Source organism: Anolis carolinensis, unplaced genomic scaffold (genome assembly GCF_035594765.1).
Source record: "Anolis carolinensis isolate JA03-04 unplaced genomic scaffold, rAnoCar3.1.pri scaffold_14, whole genome shotgun sequence".
Lineage (NCBI taxonomy): Eukaryota > Metazoa > Chordata > Lepidosauria > Squamata > Dactyloidae > Anolis > Anolis carolinensis.
In genome coordinates this window covers 12,840,861-12,863,645 of record NW_026943825.1, presented here as the reverse complement: position 1 = coordinate 12,863,645, position 22,785 = coordinate 12,840,861, and the positions used below count along the sequence as shown (strand labels likewise).

The following is a 22,785-nucleotide window of genomic DNA, read 5'->3' as shown; positions in this document are numbered from 1 at the left end:
CAAGCCTCTGGATTATCCAAGCCATTTATTTTATTATTTATTTACAGCATTTATATTCCGCCCTTCTCACCCCAAAGGGGACTCAGGGCGGATCACATTACACATATAGACAAACATTCTATGCCTTTTAACATAGAACAAAGACAGACAAACATAGGCTCCGAGCGGGCCTCGAACTCATGACCTCCTGGTCAGAGTGATTCATTGCAGTTAATTGCAGCTGGCTTGCTCTCCAGCCTGCGCCACAGCCCGGGCCTTTTTTGTAGTCAATAGTTTAATATATTGTGATATTTTCATAGAATTATAGAATCATACAATAGTAGAGTTGGAAGAGACCTCATGGGCCATCCAGTCCAACCCCATTCTGCCAAGAAGCAGGAATCGCATTCAAAGCCAAATCGCATTTGGTGCTAAATTCATAAATACAGTAATTACAACATAACATTACTGCCTATTGAACTACTTTTTCTGTCAAATTTGTTGTATAACATGATGTTTTGGCGCTTAATTTGTAAAATCATCACCTAATTTGATGTTTAATAGGCTTTTCCTTAATCCCTCCTCATTATCCAAGATATTTGCTTGTCCAAGCTTCTGCCGGCCCGTTTAGTTTGGATAAGTGAGACTCTACTGTAATATATTTTATTAGTACAGTAGAGTCTCACTTATCCAACACTCGCTTATCCAACGTTCTGGATTATCCAACGCATTTTTGTAGTCAATGTTTTCAATATATCATGATATTTTGGTGCGAAATTCGTAAATACAGTAATTATTACTTAGCATTACTGCGTATTGAACTACTTTTTCTGCCAGATTTGTTGTATAACATGATGTTTTGGTGCTTAATTTGTAAAATCAAAACTTAATTTGATGTTTAATAGGCTTCTCCTTAATCTCTCCTTTTTATCCAACATATTTGCCTATCCAACGTTCTGCTGGCCCGTTTAGCTTGGATAAGTGAGACTCTACTGTATATAATCCCACTTGCCTAGTTTCCGACAAACTTCACAACCTCTGAGGATGCCTGCCCTATTTGTGAGCGAAATGTCAGGAGAGAATGCTTCTGGAACATGGCCATACAGCCAGGAAAACTCATAGCAACCCAGTGATTCTGGCCATTAAAGCCTTCGACATTAACTATGTGAAATTAACTGAATGAGGAGAGGTGGGACCACGATGAAAAAGGTCTGAAACTCCGCTCTGTTTTTTTCCAGAGTCAGCCCTTTCCTTAATGAGTTTATTCCAGCAAACACACCTCCCTCCTCCAGACGTCTAGATTAGTGATATATAAGGAGATGGAGAGATATCCTCTGCGTTTATATAGGTCTCTTTAGGGAGTGGAGAGACACCTTTTGTCGTCAGACACACTGAGGTTGCAAGAGATGTCTAAGTACCAGACCAAAGTGTTGGATGAAGAAAAGCAAGTCCAGAAGACCCCGGGTAAAGGTAAGACGTCCAGTTGTCTCCATTTGGGACATTTATTCTGATTTGGGCATTCAACCCTGACTTTATTTTATCCTCAAACACAAGGCAATGTTCGTATCTGGACCCAAAGTGTCTCCAATCCCAGGTGCTGCTTTGCTTTTTATCTTCATTTTTAGATTACTGCTTGTCATATATGGTTAATATCTATATATATAAAAGGGTAATGGAATCACGGCACCGGACAAAACAACTAAACTAAATTCCCCACAACCTCGAAAATTGACAGCACAACTTCTCATCTACGCCTCTACGTTCATACAACAAAAAGAAAAGAAAAATAAAGTCCTAGCCACAGCAACGCGTGGCCGGGCACAGCTTTTATATATATATATATATATATATATATATATATATATATATATGGGTAATGGAATCACGGCACCGGACAAAACAACTAAACTAAATGCCCCACAACCTCAAAAATTGACAGCGCAACCTCTCATCCACGCCTCTACGTTCATACAACAAAAAGAAAAGAAAAATAAAGTCCTAGCCACAGCAACGCGTGGCCGGGCACAGCTAGTTACTTAATACAGGTACAATAGAGTCTCACTTATCCAACACTTGCTTATCATCATCATCATCATCATCATCATCATCATCATCATTTAATTACTTATTAATCACCCTCCATCCAAGATGCTCTAGGCGATTTACGAGATAAAATTGTAAAGGATAAAAACATACATACAAATATTGATAAAATTATCCAACCTTCTGGATTATCCAACGCATTTTTGTAGACAATGTTTTCAATACATCATGATATTTTGGTGCTAAATTTGTAAATACAGTAATTACAACATAACATTACATACAGTAGAGTCTCACTTATCCAAGCCTCGCTAATCCAAGCCTCTGGATTATCCAAGCCATTTTTGTAGTCAATGTTTTAATATATCGTGATATTTTGGTGCTAAATTCGTAAATACAGTAATTACAACATAACATTACTGCGTATTGAACTACTTTTTCTGTCAAATTTGTTGTCTAACATGATGTTTTGGTGCTTAATTTGTAAAATCATAACCTAATTTGATGTTTAATAGGCTTTTCCTTAATGCCTCCTTATTATCCAACATATTCGCTTATCCAACATTCTGCCGGCCCGTTTATGTTAGATAAGTGAGAATCTACTGTATTAAGTATCCACCGAGGTTTGATTCCAGATCGTAGTAGTAAATTAAAATAAGACACTTATAACAATACAGTAAATAAATATGATAAAACTAAATATATACATCACATTTCCTGATCACCCCTACAACTCGCTTATAGCTCTATCCTACAAGATCTTTTAATGGGCTGTGTGCTATTTTATTTCCCTTTCAAGACATTTTAATTGGTTTTTTTTTAATCAGTGTGCTTATGGACACAAAGAAGCATCGAATATATATATATATATATATATAAAAAAGAGTGATGGAATCAGGGCACTGGACAAAACAACAAAACTACAGGCCCCCAACCTCGAAATTTGACAACACAACCCATTATCCACGGGTCTAGGTTAATACAACAAAATCAAAAGAAAAATAGTCTTAATTAGAGGGACAGGAATAATTGTTCTTATCCAATTGCTGCCAGTTAGAGGGCTAAGCTCCGCCCACTAGGTTGGTCTCCTAGCAACCTACTCAGCCCAGGGGACAGGCACAGTTAGGCCTCACTTAGACCTTTTCCACAGATTATCTGATTTTAACTGGATTATATGGCAATCTAGACTCAAGGCCCTTCCACACAGCTATATTACCCATTTATAATCTTATATTATCTGCTTTGAACTGAATTATCTTGAGTCCACACTGCCAGATAATTCACTTCACTGTGCATTTTATACAGCTGTGTAAAAGGGGCCTCATATAATCCAGTTCTAAACAGATAATATAAGATTATAAATATACAATAGAGTCTTACTTATCCAACATAAACAGGCCGGCAGAACGCTGGATAAGTGAATATGTTGGATAATAAGAAGGGATTCAGAAAAAGCCTATTAAACATCAAGTTACGTAATGATGATACAAATTAAGCACCAAACATCACAATCCAAGCATTCACAACACATGGACAATGTATAAATACTATACAATACTACACAGGGAAATAGACCTCCTCCATCCTCACCACTTTCACAGTACACAAACAACCAAATGCACACTAAATATAAAGACAACCATACAACAGACATTCAATACCACCACTATCTCAACAATATCTCACCAACACCACAAGACAACGCCACAGTAACACATGGCCGGGCACAGCTAGTACTTTAAATAAAAACTGAACGCATTTTGAGCTCCATTTGCAGCAATGGAAACATGCTGAGGATGAAGGGGGAGAGCAAGAGAGAAAGCAGGACTTTGTAACAGAAGTTGGGAAAGCGGGAATGAAAAGGAGGAATTGGGGCCATCCTTAATAGATGGAGAAGGTTGGTTTTGTGATTTGCTGAGTGTGGTTTAAGACAGAAAAGCAGGGTATGCTATTATTATCATCATCATTATTATTAATGGCTCTTGGGTGGAGCTGGTTGGGAGGAAGAGATTGCCACTATCAGATATTGTTTGTTTGCTGTGTAATTGGAAATGGATTATAAATGCCATCCAACTGGGTCAGATTTCATCCAAGGATAGCTGCCCCATCCATTCATATATTTGGAATGAAAAACGCCGGATAAAGGAGGCGAGCGAGTCATAAGGACAGACTGAGACAGAGTAGTAATGGAAGTATGAAGCAAGTGCCTCGTGCACATCTGGACACATCTACACTGGAGAATAGATGCAGTTCTGATACCACTCAATGCAATGGGATCCTGGGAGTTGTAGTTTGCATGCTTTGGCAGAGAAGGCGGATTATTCCATTCCATGGAGCCACGGAAGTCAAAGTGGTGTCAAATTGCAATCACTCTCTAGTGCAGACAAGGAGGGCATAGTGACAGACAACAAAACAGAATAATAATAATAATAATAATAATAATAATAATAATAATAATAATAATAATAATCACGGCAGACAAAAAATCAGTACAAGAAAACCGCACTACAAACTAGAGCTGACAGCTGGCACAACAAAACATTGCATGGAAAGTTCCTTGACAAAATTGAAGGAAAAGCTACAAGACCTGGCTCTGGCTCACGAATGGGACCCTGAAGAAGGAGACAGAAGGCCTGATCCTTGCAGCCCAGGAGCAAGCCATCAGGACAAAGGCAATTAAGGCCAAGATCGAAAAATCAGCTGATGACCCAAAATGCAGACTGTGCAAGGAAACCAACGAAACCATGGATCATATCCTCAGCTGCTGTAAGAAAATCGCACAGACAGACTACAAACAGAGGCACAAATCTGTGGCCCAAATGATTCATTGGAACTTATGCCTCAAGTACCACCTTCCAGCAGCAAAGAACTGGTGGGATCACAAACCTGCAAAAGTCTTGGAAAATGAGCACACAAAGATACTGTGGGACTTCCAAATCCAGACTGACAAAGTTCTGGAACACAACACACCAGACATCACAGTTGTGGAAAAGAAAAAGGTTTGGATCATTGATGTCGCCATCCCAGGTGACAGTCGCATTGACGAAAAACAACAGGAAAAACTCAGACAAGGACTTCAAGATTGAACTTCAAAGACTCTGGCAGAAACCAGTGCAGGTGGTCCCGGTGGTGATGGGCACACTGGGTGCCGTGCCAAAAGATCTCAGCCGGCATTTGGAAACAATAGACATTGACAAAATCACGATCTGCCAACTTCAAAAGACCACCCTGCTGGGATCTGTACGCATCATCCGAAAATACATCACACAGTCCTAGACACTTGGGAAGTGTTCGACTTGTGATTTTGTGAAATGAGATCCAGCATATCTATCTTGTTTGCTGTGTCATAATAATAATAATAATAATAATAATAATAATAATAATAATAATAATAATAATAATAATAAATTTCTTATAACCCACCTCCATCTCCCCGAAGAGACTTGAGGCAGCTCACATGGGGACAAGCCCTAAAAACATCCGTTTGATGTACAATTAAAACACAATACAATTTATATCCTCCAACATGACTCTCTAAACCTTTTGTCCAGATATTTCCTAGATTTTTCAAGAATCAATACAGATATCGATCTCTCCCCTTTCCAATTGTATAGGTCAGTGTGGCTCATGCCATGGACCCGGCTACGCTTCGCCATTGGATGCCATGAGAGGTAAGTACGCTCAACATTTTCCATTCACCTCCTCATGTCCCACAAAATCAGGACAGTTGGGAAATATACAGAGCTCCCTCCCAGACCATCGAAAAAACAAAGCCCAAGAATCCCTAAGACGCAACCTTGGCAACTGAAATGCCAACCTAGGGCTGCAAAGGTGTAGCGTGGGGATAAAAATCCTAAAAACGGCAGACTTGCTGGTGCTTCATGCATCCTATGCTTTCCCGTCTTTACGTTCCCAACATTAGACTTTGTTTCCGCAGGCCCCAAAGAAAAGCTGATTTACGTACCATGCATTTTAACCGGAACTGAGTCTCGGCAACCTGACTATTTGGCCACGGTGGACGTAGATCCAGAATCACCGTGTTATTGCCAGGTAAATTGTATTTTATAGCAAACTAGTGTGTATTAGTGTTGTGCGCGGTATTTGTTTCCTCTGTTTCATTCGCGTATTTGGATGCACGAAATGAAAGATGTAATTTTCGGACAAAACAAAAGGCGAAATGAAAGAGAAAGCTGCACAAACCCGATGCTTTGCTTTCGTTTTCGGGCCGTGTGGCATCCACTCCTGCAAACTGCAAAAAGGTGGGAGGAGGTGATCCTTGGCCAATCGGAGGCCAAGGAAACAGTGACGTGGACTGGACAGGGAAATTTCAAAGGAAATTGTTGGGCTTCCCGTCTCTGTTTAGAAATCAAACCTGTTTCTCTCCATATACAGTAGAGTCTCACTTATCCAACATAAACGGGCCGGCAGAACATTGGATAAGCGAATATGTTGGATAATAAGGAGGGATTAAGGAAAAGCCTATTAAACATCAAATTAGGTTATGATTTTACAAATTAAGCACCAAAACATCATGTTATACAACACATTTGACAGAAAAAGTAATTCAATACGCAGTAATGCTATGTAGTAATGACAGTAATTACAAATTTAGCACCAAAATATCATGATGTATTGAAAACATTGACTACAAAAATGTGTTGGATAATCCAGAACATTGGATAAGTGAGACTCTACTGTAACTGGCCTGTATGCACAGCTGGCCATTTTTTGTGTGTGTGTCAGGAGCAACTGGAGTTGCTTCTGGAGTGAGAGAATTGGCCGTCTGCAAGGACATTGCCCAGGGGACGCCCGGATGTTTTGCTGTTTTTACCATCCTTGTGGGAGGCTTCTCTCATGCCCCCGCATGGAGCTGGAGCTGATAGAGGGAGCTCATCCGTGCTCTCCCCGGGTGGGATTCGAACCTGGCAGCCTTTAGGTCAGCAACCCAACCTTCAAGTCACAGTTGGCCATGTTGGGTCTGTGTGCCAAATTTGGTCCAGATCTGATGTCAGCTGGGTTCAGTACTTTCTGGATGCAGGTGGATTACAACTCGCAAAACCAAAGTCCATAACCCTAAACCCATGCAGTATGTTTAGGTGATCATGGGGCTTCTCCGTGCCCAGTTTGGTCCCAGTCTATTGTCGGTGGGGGTCACATTATCAAGTCCCATCATCCCTGGCAAGTTTGGTCCAGATCCATCATTGGTTGGGTTAACGGTGCTCTCTGGATGTCGGTCATGTACAACTCTTGTAAATCATGGTGAATTCAGTTGCTGATCAATTCCTCTATTAACTACCCTGTTTCCCCGAAAATAAGCCAGTGTCTTATATTAATTTTTGCTCCCAAAGATGCGCTAGGTCTTATTTTCAGGGGATGTCTTATTTTTCCACAAAGAAGAATTCACATTTATGGTTGAATTTTTAAAAAATGAACATTTATTATCTACTGTACAGTAGTTGTCATCACAAACCAGCATAACCAAACTGTGAATCCTTTCAAGAATGTCTATATTATATTTTATTGCTATACTGTTTTTAAATTACTGTTTTAAATTTCCGTTCGTATGTAAATTTATGTTGTTGTTGGGCTTATCCCTGTGTAAGCTGCCCTGAGTCCCTTCTGGGAGATGGAGGTGGGATACAAGAATAAAGTTATTATCATATTACAGTAGAGTCTCACTTATCCAACATAAATGGGCCGCAGAATGTTGGATAAGCAAATATGTTGGATAATAAGGAGGCATTAAGGAAAAGCCTATTAAACATCAAATTAGGTTGTGATTTTACAAATGAAGCACCAAAACATCATGTTAGACAACAAATTTGGCAGAAAAAGTAGTTCAATACGCAGTAATGCTATGTAGTAATTACTGTATTTATGAATTTAGCACCAAAATATCACGAAATATTGAAAACATTGACTACAAAAATGTGTTGGATAATCCAGAACATTGGATAAGCGAGTGTTGGATAAGTGAGACTCTACTGTATTATTATTTCTTGTTACTACCTTTATTTCCATGTACAACAATCTATGGTATGTACATCTACCGATCCTGCATGCTTCCAAACAAAAACTTTACTAGGTCTTACTTTTAGGAGAGGCCTTATATTTAGCAATTCAGCAAAACCTCTACTAGGTCTTATTTTCTGGGGATGTCTTATTTTAGGGGAAACAGTGTATGTGCCATAGGAAGGGGTAGGAAAGGGTTAAGGGAGAGGCAGTGGGTGGGGTCATGCAAATTAAGTAACCCTGATTATAAAAAAACTTCCCCTTATTACCGGAAATATACTTGCTGGGAATTTCTAACATAAAGCTTAATAAAAACCAAGACAAAATACTATTTCTTATAGCGGCAAGAAATAGTATTGCTAAGGTATGGAAGCAAAAAAAAAAAAAAGTCCCCACTACTGAAGATTGGCTCTTAAGATTATTTTGTCAGCGGGGGATGATGGGTAGCAGAGTGAAATCCAAAAATTCACCATCCCGGTCTTCCTCCAGACCTCCTTCTCCAGACTGTCTCCCCGTATGGAAAAACAGTACTGGACAAACACACTCCAGCAGACGAGGGTTCGGTTGGAAATCCAACGGCAATCAATCTTTATTTACATGACTATATACAAAATAGAGTAAATCAGTCCTTCCTCCATGAGTGCTCTTGGCGAAGCGACTCATGCACACACACACTGACTGCTCTCAAGACACTCCTCTGCATTCCACAGGACAATAAAGAAAGTACCGGTCAAAACAAACTTGACCCCATTGGTCCTGTGATACGTCAATCATAGCAGACTCTCATTAACTCCATAACTGCTGAAATGCCTTGCCAAAAAACTAACACATAAAGCATTTCTAATAACCCAGATTGATTTTAACATTTCACAATACACAATACCCTGACATATTTGACATCATTCAAATGGACAGTCTGACACAAAAACCGTGAAACAGCGAATCCACGAAAAGTGAACCGCGAAGTAGTAAGGGAACACTATACACATTTTTCAGGCTCATTATGTGTATAGATTATTTGAGGCTGAGAGAGTACAACCTTCCTCATGGCACCCAAGAGGTTTCCATGACCAAACAGAGATTTGTTTGTCCAGCTACTCTATGCAATTCCCGTCTGGATCACAGGCTTCTCATCTAAAGCTGAACAAGTTCAGTCAGGGTTCCTTAGAAAACTGTTTGCTGTCCCCAATTGTGTTCCATCTGCTGTTTTAAGACTTGAATCAGGAACAGCCTAATTGGAATCAACAGCTTGGAGAAGGGCCCTAGGATATTGGATTGAGAGGATATACAAAGGACCTGAAGCAGGATATATATATTTGATTCAAAAAGACCTCTTCAAATCCCACCAAATCAAAGCATTAAATGAGAAGTTTAGGCAGTTGGGGCTTTCAGAGAAGATACTGAGGGGTTTTGAGTATAAAAAGACTGTGAAGATCTTAGCAGAACGAATTAGCGACATAGACAAACAGACCTCAATGACTCGGGTGCGCTCCACATGCTCCCCATTGACTCTGGGCCTAACATTTAATTCGATGGGAGGTGCTAAATATCTAGAAAATTTAAATATCCCAAAATTTCGCCTTGCTTTTAGCTGGGCCAGATTTAATGCACTCAAATCAGCCATACTAGAGGGTAGATATAAAGGCACTGAATATGAACAAAGAGCATGCCTTTGCAGGGAGGGTAACGTCGAAACTGTAACACATGTACTTTTTATTTGTACAATTTACAAAGATGATAGATTAAGATTAATATCCCCTCTACTCACTAAATGGCCAGGAAGAATGCTAAATTGGTACCGCAGCTATTTACTGTCCGACCTTGATAAAAGGGTAACGGAGCAGGTAGCCAAATTCCTCTTTTCAGCGGCAAAAAAGCCGTAAGGGCTTCATGAAAAATCTGTGTTGAGAGTATAACAAAGAGTATCTAGGGGACAGTTTACTAATCTATAATCAGTTTTTGTTTCAGATTATAAAGATAGCCAAATAACCAATAGAGATTGGAGATACTTGTTATTAAGCATAAGCCAAATGCAATGTCATAAATTACTCAAATGTTGTATTATATCATTGTACTGTAACTTGATCCTAGCCAATGGTTTGTTGACCGCAATAAAGGCTACTGACTGACTGACTGAGATTTGGACCTATGCCTCCAGAGTCCCAAGCCACTACACACTGGAACGCTTTGCTTACTAGGTGCTTTTAAGAAAGTGTGAAAACTTCCAGATGCTATCAGGAGTCTAGATATTAAAGAGAGTGAAATGAACAAACTATAAATCTCCAAGTCCTTTCAAGATAAGAAGCACTTCCCTCCGGCAGTCTTTAACATTCCCATGGCAGCTGGGCTCAGCGTTTCTTACAAGCATTATGTAAAAGAGTTCTAATTGTGTTGGTGCAATTAAGCGTTTGATGAGACCTGGGTTTAAATCTCTGCTTGGCACAGAAATCAGTTAAGTGGCCTCGAGGGAGTCACACACTCTCAGCCTCAAAGGAAGACCTGCAGCTGGAGAGAGAATTAAGGATCGGAGAAATCTAAGGCACCCAAAATCTCATGGGGCAAAATCTAATGAGAGCAGAACTTCGAGGCAGGTACTTCAGCTTTGCAAATGAATGCCGAATAGACGCTGGCTGCAAAATGTTTTGGATGTTGGAGCATTTCGAATTTGGAAATTTTTGGACAAGGCATCTTTATTCCTTCATATAATAATAATAATAATAATAATAATAATAATAATAATAATAATATAATATTTTTATACCCCGCCCCATCTCCCCGAAGGGACTCGGAGCGGCTTACATGGGGCCATGCCCGACACAACAATACAATAACAGTAGTAAGACAATAGAACAAAATCGCATCAATAAAACTTCAACATCAGTAAAACAGTCATAAAAGTCAGCAAACAATATAAAATGTTAAAAAACGGGAGGCTAAAACATGGATCTGGGCCAAAATGCAGAAAACTTCACATGGGAGAGGTAGTTTCAGAGGTAAAATATTCAATAAAGTGCAAAGTAGTAAGTAATAGTGGCCAGGCATCCTATTGAAGAGTGGGCAGATAGATCAAACCTACAATGATCATATATTGTATGATATATATGATATATATCATATATTTATATCATAATGATATATATGATATATCATATATCATATCTGGTATCTTAAGGTTATTATCATCATTGCCAAAATCATTGTTATTGGTGCTCATCTCCATTTCTAAGCCGAAGAGCCGGCGTTGTCCATAGACACCTCCAAGGTCATGTAGCCAGCATGACTGCATGGAGCGCCATCACCTTCCTGCAGAAGCAGTACCTATTAATCTACTCACATTTGCATGTTTTCAAACTGCTACCGTGTTTCCCTGAAAATAAGACAGTGTCTTATATTAATTTTTGCTCCCAAAGATGCTCTAGGTCTTATTTTCAGGGGATGTCTTATTTTTCCATGAAGAAGAATTCACATTTATTGTTGAACAAAAAAATGACATTTATTATATATTGTACTAGCTGTGCCCGGCCACGCGTTGCTGTGGCAAAGTGGTGGTGGTATTGGTTAAAAATTGTTGTGTAATTTTTATTTGACTTTATTTGCAATTTTTTATTAATTTTATTGTAAGTTATATTTTTATTTATTATATTTTATTATTTTCTTGTATTATTTTTGAGTTATTTTCTGTTATTATAGTATTTTCTATTGTATTAATTTTTAGTATTTTTTATTGTTTTTTATTGGGTTGCTAGGAGACCAAGTTGGAGGAGCTTAGCCTTCTAATTGGCAGCAATCTGATAAAAGCAATTATTCCTCTCTCTCTAATTAGGACTTTATTTTTCTTTTCTTTTTGTTGTATCAACCTAGAGGCGTGGATGATGGGTTGTGTTGTCAAATTTCGAGGTTGGTGGGCCTGTAGTTTTGTTGTTTTGTGGGTCGCCGTGATGCCATCACTCTTTTATATATATAGATAGTAGTTGTCATCACAAACCAGCATAACCAGACAAACTGAATCCTATCAAGAATTTCTTGTTACTACCACTATTTCCATGTACAACACTCTATGGTATGTACATTTACCGATCCTGCATGCTCTGGTGTTCTGTTCAATGAGGATGCTTCCAAACAAAACTTTACTAGGTCTTACTTTCAGGGGAGGCCTTATATTTAGCAATTCAGCAAAACCTCTACTAGGTCTTATTTTCTGGAGATGTCTTATTTTAGGGGAAACAGGGTAGGTTGGCAGAAGCTGGGGCGAATAATGGGAGCTCACTCCGCTCCCTGGATTCGAACCACCAACCTTTCAATCAGCAAGTTCAGCAACTCAGCGGTTTAACCCGCTGTGCCACACTTTTATCTCTTGATTGAACACGGAGGCTCCATTTAGCCATCCCGACTAGTTGCCAACTTCAGAAAAAGACTCCATTAATTTCTCTTATCTGCCGACTATGACATCTTTTTAACCACAGGGGAAGAGTAGCACAACGGAAGCCAAGAATGTCAATATAATGCAGATTTCACAGAACGATCTGGGCACCAATTAACTGGGAGACAATAGAGAGAGTAGTTTCTTCCTGCCTGAGGTTCCTTTGTGTGCTTAATAACTCTGGGTTGGGTGAGAAATGCCTTCTTTTATAGGACTAACATTGCCACAGAGTAGCTGGGCATGCTCCTAAAAGAAATGCAGCCAAAACGGATGCCTAAGTCATGCAGGCAGCACCATTTGAGGATGGTGAGTTAGGGTAGAGACGATAGTCCTTCTCCTATTGCTAGACACAGGCATGATGTAGCTGGATCTGCCTGCTCTTCATTTGTTTGAAGGCCAGGCAATGGCAGTTGGGATGGAACAAGGGTATTTCATCCTGGCTGCTCTTCTCTCCTTCCAAGGGCAAAACATCAATAGTTGGGATGGAGATAGATACCAACGGGGAAGTGGATCATGGGAGTCATCAAGAGATTTTAAGTCCTGAAAATGATCAGTCTCTGTCTCCAGCCATGCATGAAGATCACAATCCAGAGAGGTGTTGAGATGGTGTAGAGGAGTCATTCTCCAGAAAAACGAGTTCAGAGGATGAAATCCCAGTGGATAGAATAATGAGTTGCAAGATAATGACCTGGTTGATAGGAGACTAAGTTTTCATAGACTTCGTCCTGCTCAACAGAACTTCACAGCACTTGTTAGAGAACCGTATCAGGAAGTCATGGGAAAAGGCATGATTTCATGTCTATATTAGAGAGGCCGGTGGGAAGGGGGGATTCCAGCCAGTCTGGTCAATGTTGGTAAGTGAGGCAACAGCTAACCAAGTCTTAGTCAAGCTTGCTAAAGGATTTCTAGTTCCTTGTCTTTGTTCATGTTTCTTGCTTCCAAGTTTGAAGGATTGTTCCTGGATTTTTGTATTGAACTTCAAACTGACTTATGCTTTCTGGTTTTCTTGTATTCCTGTGCTGGATGTGCTGTTGCTTCAGGATTTTGGATCATTCTTGTACCTTGAGCCTCATGGACTATTTCTACATGTATAACTTTGAAGTCGTTTACTATTTTAGCTGACATGCTTTTTATATAATGTTCAATGAACTGCTTTGCTGATTTAGCTTGGACTTGAGTGTGGTGGTTAAGTACAGAGGTGTTTCCCGGCCTTGAGTGCAGGAATTTCATCCTGGCCGCTCTTTTCACCTTCCAAGGTCAGGGCAGTAGCAGTAGGATGGCTGCTCTTCTTTCCCTTGAAGGCAATGGCAGGTGGGATGAAGAAAAGAGCATTTCACCCTGGCTGCTCTTCTCTCCCTCCAAAGCCAGGGTAATGGCAGTTGGGATGGAGAAAGTGCGTCTCATCCTGCTGCTCTTCTTCCCTTCAAAGGCCAGGAAATGACAGTTGGGATGGAGATAGAACATTTCACCCTGGCTGCTCTTCTCTCCCTCCAAAGCCAGGATAATGGCAGTTGAGATGGAGAAAGAGCATTTCATCCTAACCACTTTTTACACTCTCCGAGGTCAAGGCAGTAACAGTAGGTTGGAAAGAGGGCATTTCATCCTGGCTGCTCTTCTTTCCCTCGAAGGCCAGGCAATAACAGATGGGATGGAGAAAGTGCTTCTCATCCTGCTGCTCTTATTTCCTTCAAAGGCCAGGAAATGACAGTTGGGATGGAGATAGAACATTTCATCCTGGCTGCTCTTCTTCCCCCGCCAAGGCAGTGGTGGTTGGGGTGGAGGAGCTAAGACATTGCTAGACTTTGGCATGATCGAGATGTTCCCGTCTGCTCTTTCTCTCTGAGAAAGTGGCAGTTGGAGTGGGGTGGATAATTTTTGACCAACCGTCTTCATATTTAGTGAGTTGGATTTTGCAGCCCATATTTTGTCTTTCACTGGCCATTTTATTTTTTGACACCATATCCTCCCCGTCTTTCCGACAGGTCATCCACCGTCTGCGCATGCCTTACCTGGATGACGAACTCCATCACTCGGGTTGGAACGCTTGCAGCAGCTGCTTCGGGGACACTAGCAAGGAACGCAACCGCCTCGTCCTGCCATGCCTGGGCTCTGGTCGCGTTTATGTGGTGGACACGGGCACGGATATGTATGCTCCCAGCTTGTGCAAAGTACGTCGAGAAATTGTATGGGGAAACAATCAAGATGCATCTACAATGCAGTTTGTCGCCACTATAATCTTCACGCCTCAATGCTAGGAAGTCCTGGGAGATGTAGTTTGACTAGCACATTTGGGCAGAGATGGTGTAAAGAAGTGTGTTTTTATTTTGATTTATAGATGTCATGTTTAATTTCGTTTTAAAAGTCATGTTTAACTATGTTTAAAAGGGTAAGTATTAGTTACCAGTGCGTGGGGGATGGTAACCAGCTCAGCATTCTGAGGCAGGTTGCCATGGTAACGAGGGCAGAGCCAACCGCCGTTTGGAGGAAAAGGAGGGAATGTTTTAAAAAACAGTTTTAATCTGTGATTTTAGTCACAGGGAAGACACTGGTTCCAAGTTAGGGAAACCAGGGAAGCTCAGATCTCAAGTTGTGTCAAATTAAGCAAGTTGAAGACTTGTTTAGGTTTATCCTTAGAGTCTGAGTAGTAAGGGGAAGCAATCCCAGTTAGATCCAAAGTGATCAGTTGATATCTTTGCAAACATTATCTAAGTGCCTTTAAAGAAGTTACTGTAATCACTAAGCTCTGTGCCTGAAATAAACTTATTATTGTTTTTTTTCATCCAAGCCTCTGTCATACATATTCTAAACTAAGTAACGCTACCATCTGAAGTGAATAAGAAAAGATTTAAAGATTCCTCTCTGCCCCACATCTCCACAAATTGGTGGCAGCGGTGGGATTAAAAAGATTCCCCTCTGCCCCACATCACCACAAATGGCTATACACATTGTAAAAAAAAACGCTCAGGATTCCAAAACATTCAACCATGGCAATCAAAATGGTATCAAACTGCATTAATGCTATAATATAGAAGATGAACCTTATATCTTAAGGAAAGGGGCCTTACATAGGACAGAATAATGAAATGACCTGTTTCTCTCTCTCTCTCTCTCTCTCTCTCTCTCTCTCTCTCTCTCTCTCTCTCTCTAACCCTCTTGGCAGATCATTGAACCCCGAGAAATCATCGAGAAAACCAACTTGAGTTTCTTACACACCTCTCATTGCTTGGGCACTGGGGAGGTGATAATCAGCGGCATTGGAGACGCATTCGGCAACGGAAAAGGTACAATTAATCAGCCCTCCGCATGAGGGGATAACCACACACGCACCCCAAACCTGTCAGTATTTTAACACATAACTTGCCTTGAATCTCAATCATTTGGGTGAAAGCAGGATATAAATAATAATGCTCTTGCAAACAAACAAACTCCAGGTGGATTTCTCGTTCTGGACGCGGAAACCTGGGAAGTGAAGGGGACCTGGGACTGTCCGGAAGATGGACCCGTCCAGATGTATGACTTCTGGTATCAGCCACGGCACAACGTCCTGATGAGCACCGAATGGGGGGAGCCCAAGGTCTTTATCAACGGGTTCAGACCAGAAGATCTGGGAAAAGGTGAGAAGGGATGTAGGAGTTCAAGTAGACAACAAGCTGAAAGCTAATGCTATTCTAGGCTGAATCAAAAGGGGTACAGCATCTAGATTGGCAAAGCGAGTTAAACCGCTGAGCTGCTTGTAAAGAATTTATAACGACTGCCACCAATTTGTAAAGGACTAATAAAGGCTCTTTCAGGCAGGGGGGAATCTTTTTTATCCCACCGCTGCCACCAGTTTGCAACGTGGCGGCACCAATTGGCAAAGAGGTGCCTCCAATTTCAGCAATGCGCAACCACCAAAGACTCAGGGAGGAGACCTTTTACTTTTTTCTTTCTTCTTCTTCACTTTAGATGGTAGCGTAACTTGATTTAGAATATATGCGACAGAGGCTTGGGTGTTGAAAAAACAATAACAAGTTTATTCAGGCACAGAGCTTAGTGGTTACAATGTTGCTTCTCACTTAGAGGTACACTTTCTTCAACAGTTGCATTAATAACATATGATGAATCCACTCTCAAAAGACTTTCTCCTTTCCTTGAGCAGTTTAAACCTTTTCCTATTCTTTCAACTGATGCTATTAACTGAACACTTCGGATCTAACTGGAATTGCTTCCTTTTTACCACTCAGATTCTACCAAAAAACCCAAGTCATTCGACTTGCTTAATATGACACAACTAGAGATCTAAGCTTCCCTCGTTTCCCTAACCTGGAACCAGTCTCTTCCCTGTGACTCTCAGATCACAGATTGAGTTTCTTTTCAAATTCTGCTCTCTCTTCTGCTAAACGGCAGTTGGCTCCGTCTACATCTCCATGGCAACCAGCTTCAGAAGGCTGAAATGGCTACCCCCTTCATGCAATAACTATAATACTTCCCCTTGCAAAACAAATACACACAATTTAACATATCATCTGTAAATAAAAATTCATACTTCAGTACACTGCTGAACTTGCTGATCGAAAGGTTGGTGGTTCGAATCCGGGGAGTGGAGTGAGTGCCTGCTGTTAGCCTCAGCTTCTGTTAACCTAGCAGTTCGAAAACATGCAAATGTGAGTAGATCAATAGGTACAGCCCCGGCGGAAAGGTAACGGCGCTCCATGCACTCTCACCGGCCACATGACCTTGGAGGTGTCTAAGAACATTGCCAGCTCTTTGGCTTAGAAATGGAGATGAGCACCAACCCCCAGATTCGGACAAAACTAGACAAAGTCAGGGGAAAACCTTTACCTATCCATATGGAGGGAAGTCATAGTCCCACTCTATTTTGCTTTGGTCAGACCTCACTTGAAATAATCCTGGACCGTGTTTGCCTGCAGGACTCTACGGCCGCCACCTCAACATCTGGGACTGGACCACCCACCGTCTCATCCAGTCGATCGACATGGGTGAAGATTCGGCCCCGCTGGAGATCCGCTTCTTGCACAACCCCGATTCGGTCCACGGTTTCGTGGGCTGCACCCTGGAGAGCTCCATCCACCATTTCTTCAAGACAGAGGTGAAAAGGGGAAAGGGTGGCCGTGATTGGTTGTGTGGAGCCAGGGTGCTTTAATGGCTTGGTGCCTGGAAAGCTGGGCTCAGATTTGTCCTCTGCTGTGGAAGCCCATTCTCTCTCTCAGCCTCTAGGGAAGGTAAATGTAAACTTCCTCCAAGAAAAACCATGGGGAGGACGTCCATTTTTCTAACCACCTCACCGGTCAGTTTGGTTTTCCCTGCAGGACGGATGCTGGGCGGCTGAGAAAGTGATCCAAGTCCCAAACAAGAAAGTATCAGGATGGACCTACCCTGAAATGCCAGGTTAGTAATAAGAAAGCCTGGCAGAAGGGGATTTAACTGGGTGCTCCTTGGGGTCTCCTGTGACGCAATGATCCTGCTCCTCTTCAAGGGTTCATCGTCGATATCATCATTTCCCTGGATGACAAGTTCCTCTTCTTAAGCAACTGGGTGCATGGCGATGTCCGGCAATACGATATCACCGACCCACACTGTCCCAAACTAGTCGGGCAGGTAAGCTTGCAACCTTCTCTTATTATATCTTTCCAGATGCTCCTGGCTGCTGGCTGGGGATGATGGGGACTGCTGGAAAAGATCAGGGACCCCCAATTTATTCACTCCCCTTGTTTTTAGTGCATAACTGACTGCGTCTCTTTGGGATCTTTAGGTGTTTGTGGGGGGCAGCCTTCAGAAAGGGGGTCCCGTAACTGTCCTTGAAGATCCGGAGCTGGACTGCCAACCCGATACCTTTGTGATCCAGGTAAGGTCTGAAATGGATGGTAAACTGGGTGGATTTGGGTTAAGATGGAAAGCGGATGAAAGAAATCCAAAACTGCTTCCACTTCCTGCTGAGAAAACTGGCCTTTCCATGTTTCCTAGCCCTTTTGACATGTTTCCTAGCCCTTTTGACGTGTTTTCTTGTCTTTTTGGCGTGTTTCCTGGTCCCTTTGGCGTGTCTCCTGGTCCTTTCGACGTGTTTGATGGTCCTTTTGACGTGTCTCCTGGTCCTTTTGGCATGTTTCCTGGTCCTTTTGATGTCTTTCCTGGTCCTTTTGCCATGTTTCCTGGTCCTTCTGACGTGTTTCCTGGTCCTTCTGACGAGTTTCCTGGTCCTTCTGACGAGTTTCCTGGTCCTTCTGACGAGTTTCCTGGTCCTTTTGACATGTTTCCTGGTCCTTTTGACGTGTTTCTTGGCCCTTTTGACGTGTTTCCTGGTCCTTTTGACATGTCTCCTGGTCCTTTTGGCATGTTTCCTGGTCCTTTTGATGTCTTTCCTGGTCCTTTTCGCATGTTTCCTGGTCCTTTTGCCATGTTTCCTGGTCTTTTTGACATGTTTCTTAGCCCTTTTGGCATGTTTCTTGGCCCTTTTGGTGTGTTTCTTGGCCCTTTTGATGTGTTTCCTGGTCCTTTTGACGTGTTTCCTGGTCCTTTTGGCGTGTTTCCTGGCCCTTTTGACGTGTTTCCTGGTCCTTTTGACGTGTTTCCTGGTCCTTTTGGCGTGTTTCCTGGTCCTTTTGACGTGTCTCCTGGTCCTTTTGGCGTGTTTCTTGGTCGTTTTGGCGAGTTTCCTGGTACTTTTGACATGTTTCCTGGTCCTTTTGACGTGTTTCCTGGTCCTTTTGACGTGTCTCCTGGTCCTGTTGACGTGTCTCCTGGTCCTTTTGACGTGTCTCCTGGTCCTTTTGACGTGTCTCCTGGTCCTTTTGACGTGTCTCCTGGTCCTTTTGACGTGTTTCCTGGTCCTTTTGACGTGTTTCCTGGTCCTTTTGATGTGTTTCCTGGTCCTTTTGGCATGTTTCCTGGTCCTCTTGACATGTTTCCTAATCCTGGGGTTATTTCTTTCCCGCTGTCTTCAGGGCAAGAAGGTCCAAGGAGGGCCTCAAATGCTGCAGCTGAGCTTGGATGGCCGCCGTCTCTTCGTCACCACCTCTCTTTACACGCCTTGGGACAAGCAATTTTACCCCGACCTAGTCAAGTAAGAGTGGCCTTGGGTTAGTCACACTCTCTCAGCCTCTTAGGAAGGCCTGTTCTGTATGCATCCATCCCAGAAAACCTCATGGGTTGGAAATGATGGCGCACAACTTTGACTTCCACCCCGCATTATGTCTTTTCCAGGGAAGGTTCGGTCATGCTCCAGCTGGACGTGGACACCGAGAAGGGCGGCCTTTCCGTGAACAAGAACTTTCTGGTGGATTTTGGGCAAGAACCATATGGTCCAGCTCGGACGCATGACATGCGCTACCCCGGTGGGGATTGCTCCTCCGACATCTGGGTGTAGCGTGCATCTTTTCCAAGTTGCCTTCATTTGTGTGGGGGAAACACTCCATAAATTGGGGTCTATCCAATACTTCTTTGTTCGGTGCTTGCTGCCATGACTTTTTGGAAGTCATGCCGTAAAGTTCAACATGAGACATACCATTGTACTAGTGCACATCCCCATTGTTCTCTGGGTGCCTCCTTCCTCCAGCTCTGAGAGGGCTTACCTCACAATGTCTCCATGGCAATGCTCTCGGTAGATAATAATAATAATAATAATAATAATAATAATAATAATAATAATAATAAATAAATAAATAAAACTTTATTTATATACCGCCCTATCTCCCGGATGGGACTCAGGGCAGTTTACAGTCATAAAAGCAAACACAAACATTACATAATAACATAATACACATTATTAAACAAAGTAAAATAATACAATTATAACAATAAATCACACTTACATGACCAGATCAAGGGGATGGGAACCATAAAACCAATACAGTAGAGTCTCACTTATCCAAGCTAAATGGGCCAGCAGAAGCTTGGATAAGCGAATATCTTGGATAATAAGGAGGGATTAAGGAAAAGTCTATTAAACATCAAATTAGGTTATGATTATACAAATTAAGCACCAAAATATCATGTTATACAACAAATTTGACAGAGAAAGTAGTTCAATATGCAGTAATGTTATGTAGTAATTACTGTATTTACGAATTTAGCACCAAAATATCACGATATATTGAAAACATTGACTACAAAAATGGCTTGGATTATCCAGAAGCTTGGATAAGCGAGGCTTGGATAAGTGAGACTCTACTGTATATTAAAATGTATCATTTTAGGCTAGGGAAATCTTGTGCAAGATAGGTAGCTTCTCTTTGGTGGCTCTTTCTTTCCTTTCTCCCTTTGGCTCATACACCTTCTCCCTCTCTGTTTTCTTCCTTTCATTTTCATCATACACCTTCCCTCTCTTCTTTATTTCCTTTCTTTTTAACTTCCTTCCTTTTTTTCTCTTTCCTTCTTTTTCTCTCTTATCTCCCTCTTTCCCTTCCCTTCCTTCTCTCAACTTTTTCTTTCTTCCTTTTCCCTCCTTTCCTTCTATTTTCCTTTCTTTGCCTTCATTTTCTCATTCTTTCCTTCCTACCGTCATACACAAGTCGTTTCTCTTTCCCAGTAATATCACAAAAGGGCCACTTCACCTAGCAACAGCCAATCAAGTGACATCACAGAGGGCCACTTTGCTTAGCAACCACCTTTGTGGTACAAACAGCCTTCTTTGGAGGCTTTTAAACAGAGGCTGGATGGCCATCTGTCGGGGGTGCTTTGAATGTGATTTCCTGCTTCTTGGCAGAATGGGGTTGGACTGGATGGCCCATGAGGTCTCTTCCAACTCTACTATTCTATGATTCTATGATTCTATGAGATAAACATGCCTACTTTGTGTTGTTGAAGGGCTTCATGGCCGGAATCACTGGGTTGCTGTGAGTTTTCTGGGCTGTATGGTCATGTTCCAGAAGAATTCTCTCCTGACGTTTCACCCACCTCTATGGCAGGCATCCTCAGAGGTTGTGAGGTCTGTTGGAAACTAGGAATAATGTCCAGAGTGGGAGAAAAAACTCTTGTCTGTTTGAGGCAAGTGTGACTGCAATTGGCCGGTTTAATTAGCATTGAATGGCCTTGCAGCTTCAAAGCCTGGCTGCTTCTTGCCTGGGGGAATCGATTGTTGGGAAGTGTTACTTGGCCCTGATTGTTTCATGTCTGGAATTCCTCTGTTTTCTGAGTGTTGTGCTTTATTTACTGTCCTGATTTTAGAGTTTTAATACTATTTTCCAACAGACTGGTCAATTGCAACATTCACACTTGTCTCAGGTAGACAAGAGTTCTTTCCAAATGTACAGTAAAGTCTCACTTATCCAACATAAACGGGCCGGCAGAATGTTGGATAAGCGAATATGTTGGATAATAAGGAGGGATTAAGGAAAAGCCTATTAAAATCAAATTAGGTTATGATTTTACAAATTAAGCACCAAAACATCATGTTATACAACAAATTTGACAGAAAAAGTAGTTCAATACACAGTAATGCTATGTAGTAATTACTGTATTTACGAATTTAGCACCAAAATATCACGATATATTGAAAACATTGACTACAAAAATGCGTTGGATAATCCAGAATGTTGGATAAGCGAGTGTTGGATAAGTGAGACTCTACTGTATATAAATCCCACTTGTCTAGTTTCTAACAGACCTCACAACCTCTGAGAATGCCTGCCATAGATGCGGGCGAAACATCAGGAGAGAATGCTTCTGGAACATACCCATACAGCCCGGAAAACTCACAACAACTCATGTCTACTTTGACTTATATAGAAAGAGATATGGAGACACACAAGATGTATAAACACATAAACTAACAACTATCATCAACTATCAAAGGCAAAACAGGGACTGGAGGAAGCAATACTGTTTTATTGTCGGTTTAGATATGACTGGAAAATTCAACATTTTCCCCATTCATACAAAGGGCTGAGAATACGATTGATGAACCTATGAACGGCTTGGTGTGCAAGGCCTTTTATAAGGGGGGGGGGGGGGGGGTTCTGTAGAGACCATGACCAAGAATGTCATGAATAGGCTCATCCTGTTAAGAAATAAAGTGCTGTTTGAAATATAATAAAACTTTTCTTTGAAGTGAGTGGTTAGATGGCTGGAAGGCGTGACACGTGTGGTGAGTTGCTTTTGAGTCGGTATTATTTAAATAAAGTTGGTGGGATACAATTTAGTTCTATACCAGCGTGGTGGGGGTTTAGTCCAAAGCTTCATGGAATGGGAATCCGAGGGAATGAATCAATCTTTCCAAAGAGGTTGCTTGTTGAAGTGATGCTACCAAAATCTCACACATACACTCATTGCTAACCAATGCCACTGGCTAAAAAAAAAGCAGAGGCAAGAATAGAGATAGCCTTGCCACCATGAGT

At 41.5% G+C, this 22,785-nt stretch overlaps 1 protein-coding gene across 2 annotated transcripts; it reads left to right on the top strand.

Moving 5' to 3' along the window:
* The first annotated feature begins 1,309 nt into the window (after positions 1 to 1,309).
* LOC100556353 (methanethiol oxidase) lies at positions 1,310 to 22,498 on the top strand. Of its 2 annotated transcripts, XM_062965289.1 has the most exons (12): positions 1,310 to 1,449; positions 5,637 to 5,693; positions 5,960 to 6,072; positions 14,437 to 14,622; positions 15,615 to 15,735; positions 15,886 to 16,068; positions 17,365 to 17,543; positions 17,764 to 17,842; positions 17,931 to 18,052; positions 18,207 to 18,299; positions 19,396 to 19,514; positions 19,655 to 22,498. In XM_062965289.1, the coding sequence occupies exons 1-12, from the start codon at positions 1,386 to 1,388 to the stop codon at positions 19,815 to 19,817; spliced, it is 1,479 nt and encodes a 492-aa protein (XP_062821359.1). In that variant the 5' UTR covers positions 1,310 to 1,385; the 3' UTR covers positions 19,818 to 22,498. The 2 variants fall into 2 exon arrangements, with proteins under 2 accessions (XP_062821359.1, XP_062821360.1); XM_062965290.1 differs by lacking the exons at positions 1,310 to 1,449; positions 5,637 to 5,693; positions 5,960 to 6,072 and adding an exon at positions 14,122 to 14,352.
* Positions 22,499 to 22,785: the final 287 nt, after the last annotated feature.

What these genes read in the sequence shown, in the direction of transcription:
- LOC100556353 (XM_062965289.1), top strand. Translation starts at nt 1,386, where the DNA reads ATGTCTAAGTACCAGACCAAAGTGTTGGATGAAGAAAAGCAAGTCCAG. An exon ending in GACCTACCCTGAAATGCCAG is followed by an intron (nt 17,843 to 17,930) that starts GTTAGTAATAAG and finishes CTCCTCTTCAAG; the next exon opens with GGTTCATCGTCGATATCATC. An exon ending in GTCCCAAACTAGTCGGGCAG is followed by an intron (nt 18,053 to 18,206) that starts GTAAGCTTGCAA and finishes TGGGATCTTTAG; the next exon opens with GTGTTTGTGGGGGGCAGCCT.